The sequence below is a fragment of the Phoca vitulina genome, unplaced genomic scaffold, assembly GCF_004348235.1.
Source record: "Phoca vitulina isolate PV1807 unplaced genomic scaffold, GSC_HSeal_1.0 scaffold9, whole genome shotgun sequence".
Taxonomy (NCBI): Eukaryota; Metazoa; Chordata; class Mammalia; order Carnivora; family Phocidae; genus Phoca; species Phoca vitulina.
The window spans coordinates 33874702-33889157 of NW_022589712.1; the positions used below are offsets into that span (position 1 = coordinate 33874702).

Below are 14456 nucleotides of genomic sequence, written 5' to 3' on the forward strand. Positions count from 1 at the left end.
ACAGGTGCAAATACAAGTGTCCATGCACCTAGAGCTGATCAACAAGGAAAATCCTCCAGGAAATAACTGTCCTAAAAAAGATGAGAGTGGAAATAAACGATGCAAACCTAAAAATACAAAGGCAATTTATAAAACCTAAATGTCTCACCAGTCTCCTTATAAAATAAGTGTTTTATATAAGCACTAGGAAAATGCACTGTCAACCAGGTATGAGGGTACCTGTCCAGTTTGCCTTCGTTTCCTCCGAGGTTGTGTTGGTGTCCCTCCACTTCCCAAGAGAATGATCCCAGACTCATTCTTGGTGCTGAAGGACAGGTTGATTTCTGTCCCTACGTCAATTGGCACAGGGGGCAGCTCTATGAAACCAGGCTTGGGGAAGCTGACTGTGTAAACGTTCTATGGGTAAAAGGGAAAAAGAGAAGAAAGCATCAGAAATGAAAATTTAAATTAATTTCTCTGTCTCACTCAGCCTCCTCCAGGCACTCAGTGTCACCATGAAATACATTGTTTTAGAAAATATGAAACTCACAGCTATATGGAGAGCTTGGGAGCAACTGGAGAAATACTATTTCTAGGTGTGACTGAACTTTCTGAGCAGTCTGGGTTAAAATAAAAATTCTGGCCTCTGTTTTTTTTTTTTTTTTTAAGATTTATTTATTTTAGAGAGAGCGAGCGAGCAAGGGGAGGGGCAGAGGGAGAGGGAGAGAATACTCAAGCAGACTCCCCACTGAGCATAGAGCCCAACGTAGGTCTTGATGCAGGGCTTGATGTGGGGCTTGATCCCAGGACCCTGAGATCATGACCTGAGCTGAAACCCAGAGTCAGATGCTCAACCTACTGAGCCACCCAGTGAGAACTTTTGATTTCAAATACAGACGATTATCACTGACAGATCACATTTTCTTTTGGTCTAAATCTATCTTGCTAAATCTCCCTGGTCTAAATCTATCTTGCTAAATCTCCCTGGAAAACACTCTCATAATCCCTTGAAAACCCTCAATCAACTAATTGTTTATGGAGAGAAAGCAAAAATCATCCCATGTCAAAGCTGTGTAGAAGCATATAGCATTTCTCGTTCATTCATTCATTCATCTGTTCATCATGCATGCATTCATTCATTTACTTTTCATAACCTTGCCCTCTTCCTCTCTCCTCCTAAACTAAATCTTGATAGGCACATTCTTTTGTAAATTCTTTTTTTCACTGCATCTGTGGGAGATACCTCTCTCAGAAAACACAGGTCTCATCATCACTTTTAAAGGCAGGAGATCACTCCATTGCATGAATGTGCTAGGATTTAGTTAAGCAAGCCCATGTTGTTGGGCATTTCGAGTGCTCAAAATGCTCATTTTAAAAGTCCTGGATTTTGCTGGAGTAAAAGCAAGGCATCCTCTAACACAGGATATTTTCCCGCACAGTCTTTCAGGCCCAGTTAAGTGACAGAAGTGTTGTAAAATGTATCATCTATTTTCTTTTCCAATTTTCAAATCATAGATTTTGGATAGTTCAGATAAAACTACTGTGCAGACTTTTCAATATTTATCCACATCATTTCTGCCTCATATTTCAGTTGTAAAATAATTCCTGCTGACTGAAAAGTGCCTTTACAGAATTATGATTTTCACACATACAGGCTATTCATTTTCTGGACAGTTTTCCATCCTCATATATATATCTTTTGGATGTGGATGAGAGTTAGGCTTTGGAAGATTAAAACTCTGAATAAAACTTTCTTAAAGAAGCCAGCTTGGATCCTTAGAGTTTCAATTCTGTGTCTCCCTATTCCTTATTCCCAAGCTTCTCATGGTGGACATCTATGGCTAATTCCAAATTAGAGCCTCTAACTATGAAGACCCTGAATGCTCTGTTTCAGTCTTTAAACCTCATGTCTCAGGGATGGATTCACTTTTTCTTTCTCCTGATTCTCCTTCATTTCCCTGAATTCTATAGCCATGCCTTAAAATAATTCCAGGTGGAGAAAACAGCTAAAATGAATTGTGGTGTCATATCAGCGTAATCAAAATTTTATAAGCATGATATATTTAATATTTTTTTAAAAAACAAACTCATTACTTTAAGGATGCCCGTAAACTTTTTACTAATATTTCCTGATGACTGTTGACTCTTGCTTATAGACATTTTAAGAGAGTAGAGCTGGACCTGTGTTTCTCCTATGAGTCAGCGCCCAGTGAAGAGTCAGGGCAGAGGAGTTAAATGGAACTAGGGACATGCTTTGGCAACAAAGAAAAGATACTGAAGATACCCAATAGCAGGGGACTTCGCAGTCCTGTCAAAGATGGTCTTTGTAGATGGTTCTTAATCTGTGCCATTTTCAAAGAAAAGGAGGTTTGACTTTCAAACTATAGACAAGATGCTATGCACTAATGTTTATAGTGTAAATGGTTACTTGTTATTTGTGTAACATGGATGTGGAATGTGAAAAAAATGTGGAAAAAAAATTAAGGTTGCTAAAAAGCTATATGTAAACCATAAAGATAAAATAAATCTAAAATAGATGACAAAAATGAGGAAAAGGGAGAAGTAGTATTGGAAATGAAGAGAGAACCAGAGAAGAGATTAATATTAAAAATACATGTTATGAAGTGTTTATTATACATGTGGGAAATTGCTTCATAATTTTGGGTCTTCATCAAACCATTTCCTACGTTTATGTGATTATGGTAATTTATAGAAGTGCTTCAATCCTGCTTTGTTATTTGAGAATTGCTAAGACAAGGGTCAGTAGGAATTTAAAATATATTAACAAGGGACTACTCCCTGTAAGAGCACCCAAACTAAGTAAATGAAATCAGAGACGAAAGTATCTAGGAAGCCATTAAAAACAAACTAACCTCCAGTGAACATCCTTTGATAACACCGACATAATCAGGGCTACTGAGTATATTATATGGAGTTCTTGAAATTTCAATATCCTTGAGGCAGCCAGAATATTTCTTCAAATTTACTTCTGGTCTGTTGAAAAGTTTCACAGAAAACAAAAGCAACAGCATGAGGGAAATGGCAGTACAGTGTTTGACTACGGGACGCAAGCCATACGGAGCAAACGGACACATGGGCTGGCACACATTTCTTGAACCATGCGCACGCGTACACACGTAACTAGCAAACTGTGGTTCCATTATCTACTGGTTGGATTAAGTGCATTTTTTACCCCCATCCTGCAGAAAGAATCTTTATGTAGTTAGTTCTTCTTGCTCTTTTAAATAATCTCACCACAGCATTTAAATTCAAGGTACAGAAATTAACGGATTTCTTAAGTGCTTCATATGCGTAATGAAATGCATTTTTTTTTGTACCAAAGCATAGACAGTTGTGTAGACAGTATAATAAAACTACATACCAAAAAGGTTTAAAAAACTTGCTCAAAATTTAGGGAAAAAATCTGGACTCATTTATTTTGAGAGGAAAATATTTTTGTCATTGAGACTTTTTTGGGGGGACAAGGGGCAGCTGAAGATTAAGATAATATTGTATTTCTCTTTAAAGCTTAACTAAAACAAAGCCTAAGAAACATTCTTTTGGATTACATAGTCTAAAAAAATACTTCAACACTGGATTTACAGAATGACCCCAAAATCCTTATTTTATATTGGAGCAATAACAAAACGAAGCAACCAAAGGCACAAAACATACATTTTTTTCCACTAAGGTTGAATGGCTTCTATACCCAAATAACATTTGAGCATTTACTTTTTATTCATTACTTCTTAGGAAAAGACAAACATGCTAGCACCCAGTAAGTGTTCAATAAACAGAAGCTAGTATAATGTCAGTGATGATACTTCTTTATTTAGTCGAGAGCAGTGCTATCCAATAGAACTTTCTGTGGAGATGGAAATATTCTGTTCCGCATTGTCCAAATTGGTAGTTACTAGTCACATGTGGCATTGGCACTTGAAACGAAGCTTATGCCAATGAGAAACTGAACACTGTTGTTTAATTTTATTTAATTGAAACTGAACACTGTGGCTGATGGCTACCATATTGAATAGTACAGGTCTATTGGGTTAAGAAATACCTTTTTTTGGTGTTAAGAAGCATCTGTAAAACCTGTCCAACCAACACCAAGATATTATTAGGATAATGATTAATTCTCTCCTCATGGTCCCATGATGCCAGGATTCCCTTTTTTTGCCTCAATATAAAACACACGGCATGAGGAAAAACAGGTGGGAAAGGAATTCAGACCCTGGCATGTGTAGCTGGTGATTTATGTCATGCCAGGTATCTGTTCTGTTTCTTTTTTTTTCTCTCTCTGGAACCGCTTCATTTTCTTTCATCATTTCCCTTTATTCCCAAGGTCTTCTCCTTCTGTTTAGTCAGTTGGTTATTACGAAGAACATGCCCAACTGGAGGGTGAGGATCTTGCTTAGAATCTTATTTATAAAGTGAAGGGAATGGGTGAATTTCATTCCAAGTGTTCATTTTCCTTTAGAGGATGAGTAATTTATCCCCAGTTTTTCAGAGGTCTTATCAATAAAGTAAATCACTTCTAAAAGTTATATATTTCACTGTTTCATGGACGTACAATGAACTATTTCAAAACACGATGATTTAGCAGGCTAGGTGCTAGGAAAAGCATGGGGGATAAGCAATCACATATGGTGTTCAGACTCCTAATGGTAACCAAAGGCCTCTGTTTCCTCTGTTTGCCTCAAAGGCAGCATTACAAAGCTACACAGTGTCACTCCAGAGTTTTATATAGTTCCACTGAAAGCCAGGCTTTGCCTTTGAGCCATCTCAGCAAATAGCATGACTGGGCTCATCACTATATTGTGATAAAACAACTTGGATTATTTTTTGTATATACTTTCATTTCTGTATATTCTACTTTCTGGTATTAGAAGTCTGGCATTTGCTTTAAAAATTTCTTGGATAAGCTCAGCCATATTATGTCCTTTCCAGAACGATGGCATAGTTGGGCTCTGAAATACCAAAGCACCAGGCTCTAGCCAGCGTGTGCCAGCCCTGCACATCTCTGGGGTTTGATCAGCCACTTACAGGGGCCTGCACCTCATAGCTTTCATGCTAATGCCTTTCCGCAAACGGGAATTAAAATGCTCCTGGGAAGCTAGGGGGGCTGTCCACAAACTTCTTCACCATTAAGGCAAACACTTGTTTTAAGTATAGTATTTCCAGAGGTTCCTTTTATCTGGCTTCATAGCTAATTCTAAATAAACAAATCGATAAATAAGCAGCTTTGCGAAGAGGTGCAAGGGCCCTGTAAACGTTTGCGTATTTGCAGGCTTGCAAAAAGCAGCAAGGCATTGGTGAGCATTTGGGAGCACAGGCTGATTGTTCAGCAGACAGCATAGTGCTACAGAGATGGGGGTCCAGGTTTCAACCCATCAGACCACTTTACTCTGTTCCGCTGAACTACGCTGTGCCCGTAAACCTGACCAGCTGCCCTTGGCACGTGTGCTGCCGCATATCTGCGCCAGGGGGCACTGTGCGCGGGCAGTTGAGAAAAGCAGAGCAAATCCGTCCTCGTGGCTGTGGCTGGTGAAACAAGCGAAATTGCAGCCCAGTTCATGGTGGGTGAGCAGCAGCATCTTTGTAAGTAAAGGACAGCATGAGAACTCTCAGGATGCAGTACGTGCTCATGAAATGTACTAGGAATAAAGCTGCATAGGTGTTGTTCTTCATCTCCACTGCTTTATCTAAGAAGCCACATTTACCCAACCCATGCACTTGAAGAAGGCATGCATAATTTAAATTTTACCTTGCTTTCATACTAGGTCAAAGGGAAGAAAAAAGAAAAACACAATTTACTTATAATTGCATTTTCATTTAGTAAAACAATAAACATTAATCATAAGTCTTTTTAAAAAGTATCTCATAGGGATCTTAAAAGGAAGGGAATGTAACAAAACCAACAGAACAGAAAACAGACATAGGCCCTTGACCACAGTGGAATGAGAATCCAAAGATGACCATTTTCCATACTATTCTCTTGGGAAATTTTTATTTTGAAGTAGAAATTTAAAATACTAATTTTAATCTATTTTATGAACAGGAAAATGCACAAATGTTGCTATGCTGTAGTATTCATGAGTAGCTGATAAATATTGCCTCTCAAGGAGCTTGAAATTAATATAAGGAAAAATAATTTCTGTTTACCTCATCTTTTGAACTTTATCATATTATGATCCTGTCTGTGGGCAAAATAACAGCAAACTATGAATGCGTGGCTCCTTGCTTAATCACAGATATATGTCTAAAGATTGTATCGGAATAATGTGCCATGCCATAGAAATATTATAAAATGCTGTACTGTGCAAGTAAAAACATCTTAGTGATACAGACTCATTAGATATGTAGTCTGAAAGCTAATACATAAACCCAGCTCCACGTAGTTCAACATATACACCTTTGTAGATAATACCTAAAAATCACTTTATGGTAATTAAAACCAAGTCATCACTAGAATATATAAAGCAATGCCTTGATAGCCTTATTTTCACTTAAAGGGAATTTACTGAATGATCTTGCAAAATAAATCTTAGACTTAAGCAACTGTTGGATCCCTAGTATTTCTATGGTGTCTGACACAGAGTAGATGTTCAACAAACACTTGTTGACTGAATAAATAGATTTTTGAGTAATCACTACATCGTTACTCAAATATATTTGATCTGCAACGTTTTTTTTCTGACCAGACACTTTAAGTTTGCAATCCTAACACAAGTACATTATAGTGTGGATGAATGCAGAACCAGTTTATCTGCCCCATGAAGCTTATTAACGTAAACCCTTGAAAGACTGATAGTTAGTTGCCTGGTCTATGAGTTTAGGTACAGGGAGAAGAGTAAAACTCAGTCTGTATGCTAGCTATCATAAAATGAGGTTGAAATTCCTCTGCTCATTTGGAAAATACGAGAACAACCGACTACCATACTTTTTAATTATTCTGAGATTCCCTCCAATCGTGGTGTGTCTTTTTCGAGTAGAAACACCGAGACAGGACATTTATAACCACTAAAAACTAACTAAACAAAACAAAAATTTAAAACATGGTAGTTTGTATTTGCAGCAAACTCTTATGGTTTAACCAAATCAATTCATTCCATTCTAGTTACATTCAATTAACATTTATTGAGCATCAAGTGCTTTATAACTTTTATTTCTTATGAGATGTTTTACAACAAGCAGTAAATTAATTAAATACCATATGAAATATTTTCTGAGATTTTTTAGTTACTTGCATTTATTTTTTGAACTAAACTATGAGTTAATTATATCTCCCCATCCTGCTATCTATAAAACATATGTGAAATTAAAAAAAAAAAATGTTGGCATGGGCATGAGAATACCTAATATAGCTTTAGCATTAGGCATATGGGAAAGCTCCAACATATCATTAGCATGCTAATGCTTAGCAATAAAATAGGTTATACTCCCAGGATCCTGGAACACTGACTGATTTTTAGAACACTAAGCAGTGTCAGCTTCCCATTATCTCTAGCAACTGTGCAAGGGGAACGGCAATTACAAGATGCACATTCAACTCTAGTTTCCACCTTTAATTACTTTTATAATTCTTTCCATCAGGTGAATATGAGAGAAATCATGATTTCCATCCATCTCTTCAACAAAGATATCAAATTAATCCTTGGGTTTCTAAATCCTGGTGTTGTTCTAACATGTCACATGATTTTTTTTTTTTTAAATTAAGCCTTTCTGCAACTAAAGGTTATGTGACATTCCTATTGTAATTAAACTTCAGAACTCTACAGAGTGGCCATTTAATTAAAACTTAATCCTTAGCTCTAAATAGACACTAAATTACCTCAAGTTTCTCAGTGTTGGCAGACCACCAAAATATATTTTGTCATCTGCTTTCAAGTCAAGACCAAAGTTGTTCCCGGAAGATGAAGTTGCTATGCTCTCTTCCTGGTTAGTATCTATGTCTACAATTGATATGTTGGCTGTAAAGGAAAGAAAAGGCTTACTTGAGCAGGGCCAACCACATCTGTATGATCACTGTTACTTCAAGATAAATTTACTTTCATTCTCAAATTAACATTGACATTCTCAAGCATCTGTATAATAACTGCAGAAACAATGACATTGATAAAATAAACTATTAAACTATCCACAAAAAGGGCATAAAAATAACAGCCAGACAAAGGAAAGAAGAGAGGCATTTCCCTGTTTAAACTGTTTTTTTTCAGAAAGCAGATGGGAACCCCTTATCTCATTGATTTTCTCCCCTTTATTTTTGAGAGTCAGGCTAGGCTCTTTCTGAACTACGTGCTCTCTCACCATAATATTTGTTTAGGCCCAGCCTTTAACTGCTTTATATATTTTGGACCCGCAATGCATGCTGAGGCATCAGTTCATTAACATGACAGATTTGGCCTCTAAATCTTTGCCTGATATAGGATCTGAATTAGCAAGGGTCTGAAAATGGCTATTTGAACCAGTGGATTATAAGGGTATTTCTAAATGTTTATTCTTTGGAACACTAGTTTCCCGGATGTTCCTGGTTCAAATAAATATGACAAACATTGGGTTAAGCAAAATTAAACGTATATTTTAATTTTATGACTGCCCAGATCTTTCGACATGCCAATATTCAATGTAATGCTCCAACAGGGGGATATAGAGCAAGAAGTATTTCCCAAATTTATTTGACCATGGAGCATTATTATTTTTCCTTAACATGTCATCTTTTAGGATAGTGTTCTTCGAAAAACAAAGAAAGAATATCAAACTCTAAAATTCCACTGTAATATGTAGAAAGTATCTTCAATAAAACCAAACATAATTATCTTATTAATAAATGACCAAAATAAAATACCAAACCAATGAATACCTCAAATCCGCAAAGTAGAGCTTTGTAAAAACAAACAACAAAAAACACCTGTTAAATAATTGTCCTATTAAAAAATACTTAGCAAGTCAAGATTTAAAAGTTTAATTACTTTCATACATATATTAATTTTATATGCACATATCCTTTTGACTGGACTGGTGGCTAAAATAAAAAAAAATTATAAAACCATTTTCAAGACTTTTTCATACATATTCCTTTTTATCCAGATCAGCAAAGAAGTTTTCATATGGAGCTGTTGACTGGAACATGAAAATAGCTCTTTCTACAGATCTGGTGCATATTTTAATGGTATCTGTGAAAATGAGATTCTACCTCTCTATCACAGGCAAGCCAGTGACTGGAGGTAGTTTTCCCCCTTATCCCTGAGTGAATATATGCATTTTTAGAAACCATTCTAAGAAAAACTGATTAAAGAGCAAAAATACATTGAATTGAAACTCACTGGCCCAAGCGTTAACTCCAGCAGACAGACACAGGATGGCATATTTTTACTGAGTTAAAGGAAGGGTTTTACTCTCTCCTGCATGAGTGATAGCAATGCAGTGGGCTCTGCTATGAAATGCCAATACTTGCTTTTATTTCCTGCCCTATTTCTTTCCCTTACAGAATAGCTATTCGCACAAAATTTCAGAGCTGATGAGTTCAGACATCATTGGGTAAGCAGGGAAATAAGGGTTTTATTAAATACTAGACAAAGAGTAGGGGCTTACAAGTATTTTATAATCAATGCTGAGTTGTTGTAAATGAATTGTTACTTTGGTAATTCCTTTCTTCTCTCTCTCAGCTCAATGAAAATCTAACGATCATTCTCCATCTTGTGTTCGTATGGGTGCACTTGAGGGATACGGCGTGCTCCTTGTGGTGGCCATGGTTCTACTGACTCTCAGGGAAGGTGCCGAATGCCCCCTGATGGAGTATATCTGAATTTCAAGGGACAGTGCTTCTATAAACTAGCGGAGAACAACTCATATGAAACAACTAATCTGGTCACTAAAAAGGAGGAATGGTCACATTGCTGGAGGCTTATTTGAATTCCTATCCTACTGCTCTGAGGAATCTAATCTTGCTCAAATCTGCAGGGACCTCCCCACATCCAAACCCAGTGGAGTCTTTTGGTCTTTATCTTCGTCCCCATCTGTGCAGTATTTGATGTTGTTCACATTTCCTTCCTTCTAGGAAATTTCCTCTTTTGGCTTCCCTAATACCAGCCTCTCCAGCTCTTTGCACCTTTCCAACTTCATTCTCAATTTCCTTCTCTGTGACTTATGTCCTTGAACACTTCTGAAGTGCTCTGTTCCCTAATGTGTCTTCATTTGGCCACTTCTAGGTTTTAGCTATCCAGGTGACCTCCAGTTTATAGCTATTTACTATATGGTGACAATTCAGAAATACACATGCCTGCGCCTGACTTTTGCCTAGAAATCCACATTCAACAGATGAGACAGCATCATCTGCATATCTTCTCTGTACTCCAGTCCCCTCACCATGCCACAATTCATCAGTCAACAGCCCTACTAATTTCATCTCCTCAATAACGCTGATATCTACCCTATTTTTTGAAAGTTTTACCAAACTATAAGTGACATAGTAGAAGTTGCTTATGTTTAAAGTATACAATTTAGCAAGTTTTTAGATATGCATACATCCATGAGACCATCACCACAGTCAAAAAACTAAACATATCCATCACCCCAAAAGTCTTCTTATGCCTCTTTGTCATCCCTCCTTCCTGGGCCTCCCTACATAACCTCATTCTCCATAGCCTCTATCTGCTGTCTGTGACTATTGGTTCATTTGTGTTCTTTATATACTTGACATAAATGTATTCTTTTATGTCTGCCTTCTTTGGCTAAGAATATTTATTTTGCTAGTCATCCATTTTGTGTGCATATTAATAGCTCATTATTTTTTTATTGCTAAATAGTATTCCATTGTGACGATATACAACAATCTCTCTATTAACCTGTTAATAAATTAACCTGTTTTAGTTATTCTTTGTTTTTTGGATATATGCTTAATGTGTCTTGGGTGAATGCTTAGGAGTGGAATGGCTGGTTCATACAGTCCGTATATACTTAACCTATTAAGAAACTGCTAACCTATTTCCCAATGTGGCTGTACATTTTCTACCCTCATCAGCAGAGTGTAAGAATTCCAGTTGCTCCACATTCTTGCCAGCCCTGGGTATGTTCAGTCTTTTTTTAAAAGATTTTATTTTTTGACACACAGAGAGAGAGACAGTGAGAGAGGGAACACAAGCAAGGGGGAGTGGGAGAGGGATAAGCAGGCTTCCCGTCTAGCCCAATGTGGGGCTCGATCCCAGGACCCTGGGATCATGACCTGAGCTGAAGGCAGACGCTTAACGACTAAGCCACCCAGGTGCCCCATGTTCAGTCTTTTTAACTGTTGGCATTGTAATAACTGTATGGTGGTATCACCTTGTGGATTTATTTTGCATTTCCCTAGTGTCAAAGCCCACTACAACTCTTATTTCAAGCCATCATTTATCTCCTGCCTGGACTATTCTTGGACCTAATTTGTCACTCTGCTTTTGGTTTGATCTTCTGAAAATTTATCTTCCTCATTTCTCCTTTCTGTGATTATTTCTTTACAGCCCCCTTTGTGGGGTCTACCTTTACTATATCCCTTCAACACTGCTATTTGCTGCAGGGCTTTGGATCATCTCACTCTAGAAATGACTGCTTGGTTTTTCTCATTCCTATTCAGCTATAACTATTAATGGCATGATAATGATTCTAAACTGTCCATCTCCCCTATAGCTCTGCTAAACCTCAGGTACATGCAACTGATTGCCTGCCAATTACACAGCTTGCCTAGGCTGCTAAAGATATTAAGAATGCTTTTAATACAATATGTCCAAAATAGAACTCAGCATCTTTTCTAGAAAACCTATTCTTTTTTATATTCAGTACCATATGATTTCACTAAAATATTTTTGTTATTTAAGGAAAAAAAAAGGAATTATTCTTGACATCCCTTTTTAAAACATTTATCCTCCACATTGAATATATCACAAAGCTCCTTGATTGTAAAATGCTTAATATCTCTCAATTCTACTCTTTCCTCTCCATTCTCATGGTTTCCTTCTCCTCACTCTTCACTTGGTTTACTGTAGACTGCAGTAGCCCCTGAAATTGTCATAAATCTACCCTCCAAAGTTTTCTAAGGAAACTTTACTAAAGCACAAATCTGATGGTGTCACATCCTCGATTAAAACTCTTAGTAGTTCCCTATAGCTTTTAGGATAAAGTTGAAGCTCATTAGCTTAGTTCACAAGGCCTTTTATGAACTGGCTCTGTTATCTCTCTAGCCTCATCTGATACTTTTTTGCCAACATTCATCCTGTTAGGCTATGGATTTACTTGTAGTAACTGTAGGGGCCAAGGGCAGGCTACCCCAAGATGGACCACTCTGACATGAAGGTTAGTTTGAGTTAAAAAGCAATCAAAACCATTTGCAATGACGTGGATGGAGCTAGAGAGGATTATGCTTAAGCTAAATGAGCCAGTCAGAGAAAGACAAATACCATATGATTTCACTCATACATGGAATTCAAGAAACAAATGAACATGGGGCAGGGGGTACAGGGAAAAAGGTAAACCAAGAAACAGACTCTTAACTATAGAGGACAATCTGATGGTTAGGGGGGGGGGGGGGGGGGGGGGAGGGGTTAAATAGGTGATGGTTATTAAGGAGAGCACTTGTTGTGATGAGCACTGGGTATTGATGTGATGAATCACTAAGTTCTACACCTGAAACACATATTGCACTGTATGTTAACTAGCTGGAATTTAAATAAAAACTTGGAGGAAAAAAAAAAAAGCCATCAAAACCCAGTAGATTCTGGAAGAGCCCTTTACCTCCCCCACCAATGCCTAAAAAGAATTTAGGTAGAGGACCTGCCCCAGGAAGAGCACTATCACCAGAGATAACTACATTATACGTGAACAATGGTAGACAGGGAGAAACTTAGCAAAGTTTGATTAAAGTCCCCTTTGTCCATTGAGTGGTTCAAGCAACATTTATTTACTAAACATTTACCCTTTTTGTTATTTTTATCTTCCTATAAATTGCATTCTTCCCTTTGAAGTCCCAGAGCCCTACCTTCTTCTTAGTTCAGAAAGACCTGTGTACCTCATTTTGCCTGACTATCTTTGGAATTCCCATGTGTGTGTGGATTCCCTGCCTGTACAAAATTAAATCTGATTTTGTCCTGGTCATCTGTCTCATGTCAATTTGATTCTGAATCAGGCTAGAAGGACCCAGAAAAGGACAGGAAATTCTTGCTCCTCGGCATGAACTAAAGCATTTCCCAAAGTGTGTTCAGCAGGAATGGAGAGATTTTGGAGATTATAGAAGTTTGGAAAATGTTGGGTCAAATGGAGTTAAACATTCTTCTTAACTACTCTGCAGAGCCTCTCCCATGCAAATGTGCCTCCCTTATGTGGGAACGATGTATAAGGTAGTACTACAACTTATATAAGCGCTAACCAGTTTTTGTTCAAACAGAAGAGTTTCTCCAGGCCTCCACGTTCCAAGGAAGAGCAACTGGAAAATGATGAACGATGATGGATAATGCTCTCTGAGGCCTCCCGGCTTTCATACTACTCTCACCTCCCTGAAATGTCCAAAGGCACTGTCCATCCGGTGAAATCCTCAACTCCTGCTTGTGCCTCAGGGAGCTGACCTCTCGGTGTGACCTCAACATCTCTCTCCTGTGATTCCTAGCCTACTGTACCTATCTTGACGCAGCTACTCGCTTTCTATCCTCTCACCATTGATTTATTTACTTGTCTATCTCCCCAGTAGACTGCACGTTCCTTGAAGGCAAGGACTTGTGACAGACCTCACTCAGGTCTGGTACAATAGTTAGTGGGTGTTTGCCAGATACTTGTTAAATGCAGGAAGTGAAGGATGGTGCAAAGTTAAACTGAAATTCTCATGAAATGTCACACTGGCATGGTCAAAATTAATTAGGTTTAATTTTATAAACAGAAGCATCAAATTTCATTTGCAGATATTGGTAGTGCTATAGTGCACAGAATTAGGGGAATTATACTGAAATAACAGTAGCAGCACGCTAAGACCTAACATATTTGGGTTTCTGCCTTGGTTGTGAGAGCTTACATACATACGTCTTTGACCACGTGTAAGTTTGAGCCTATGTTTCCCTTTCTCTAACACTAGAACAAAATACCTGCTTATCTCAGCAAATGAAATAATTGTGAGTATATTTTTAAAGAGTTCCTGGACTATAAAAATGTTACATTATTATTATTCAATTCCTTACTTGCATACATACAAATGTTTGGCATTTTTAAAAAGCAAAGACCTGGTCATCGTGTTCTATCACCCCTATAAATTCGATGAGTGGGCCACTGTAACTACAACATCTTGGTAAAACAAGATGGAAAGAAAAGCACACAACCTTTTCAAACCTAGTACAGGATATAATTTTACAAGTTGTAAGACAGTTTTATGCTTTCAAATTAAGCTCTCAGTTTCCAAAGAAAATGACAGAGAACCATTTGGCTCTTCAATAGTCATGTGTAACCCAAGTCACCTATAATCTAAG

General features: G+C 37.6%; 1 protein-coding gene across 1 annotated transcript in view; it reads right to left on the bottom strand.

Moving 5' to 3' along the window:
* The window catches only part of LAMA2 (laminin subunit alpha 2), a 613526-nt gene that overhangs the window by 43749 nt on the left and 555321 nt on the right, over positions 1-14456 (bottom strand). Inside the window, exons 52-55 of the mRNA XM_032407892.1 lie at positions 7811-7949; positions 5744-5755; positions 2853-2973; positions 220-396 (exon numbers count right to left, since the gene is read on the bottom strand). Of these exons, the coding sequence (XP_032263783.1) occupies positions 220-396; positions 2853-2973; positions 5744-5755; positions 7811-7949 (449 nt within the window). The remainder of the gene's footprint in view (positions 1-219; positions 397-2852; positions 2974-5743; positions 5756-7810; positions 7950-14456) is intronic.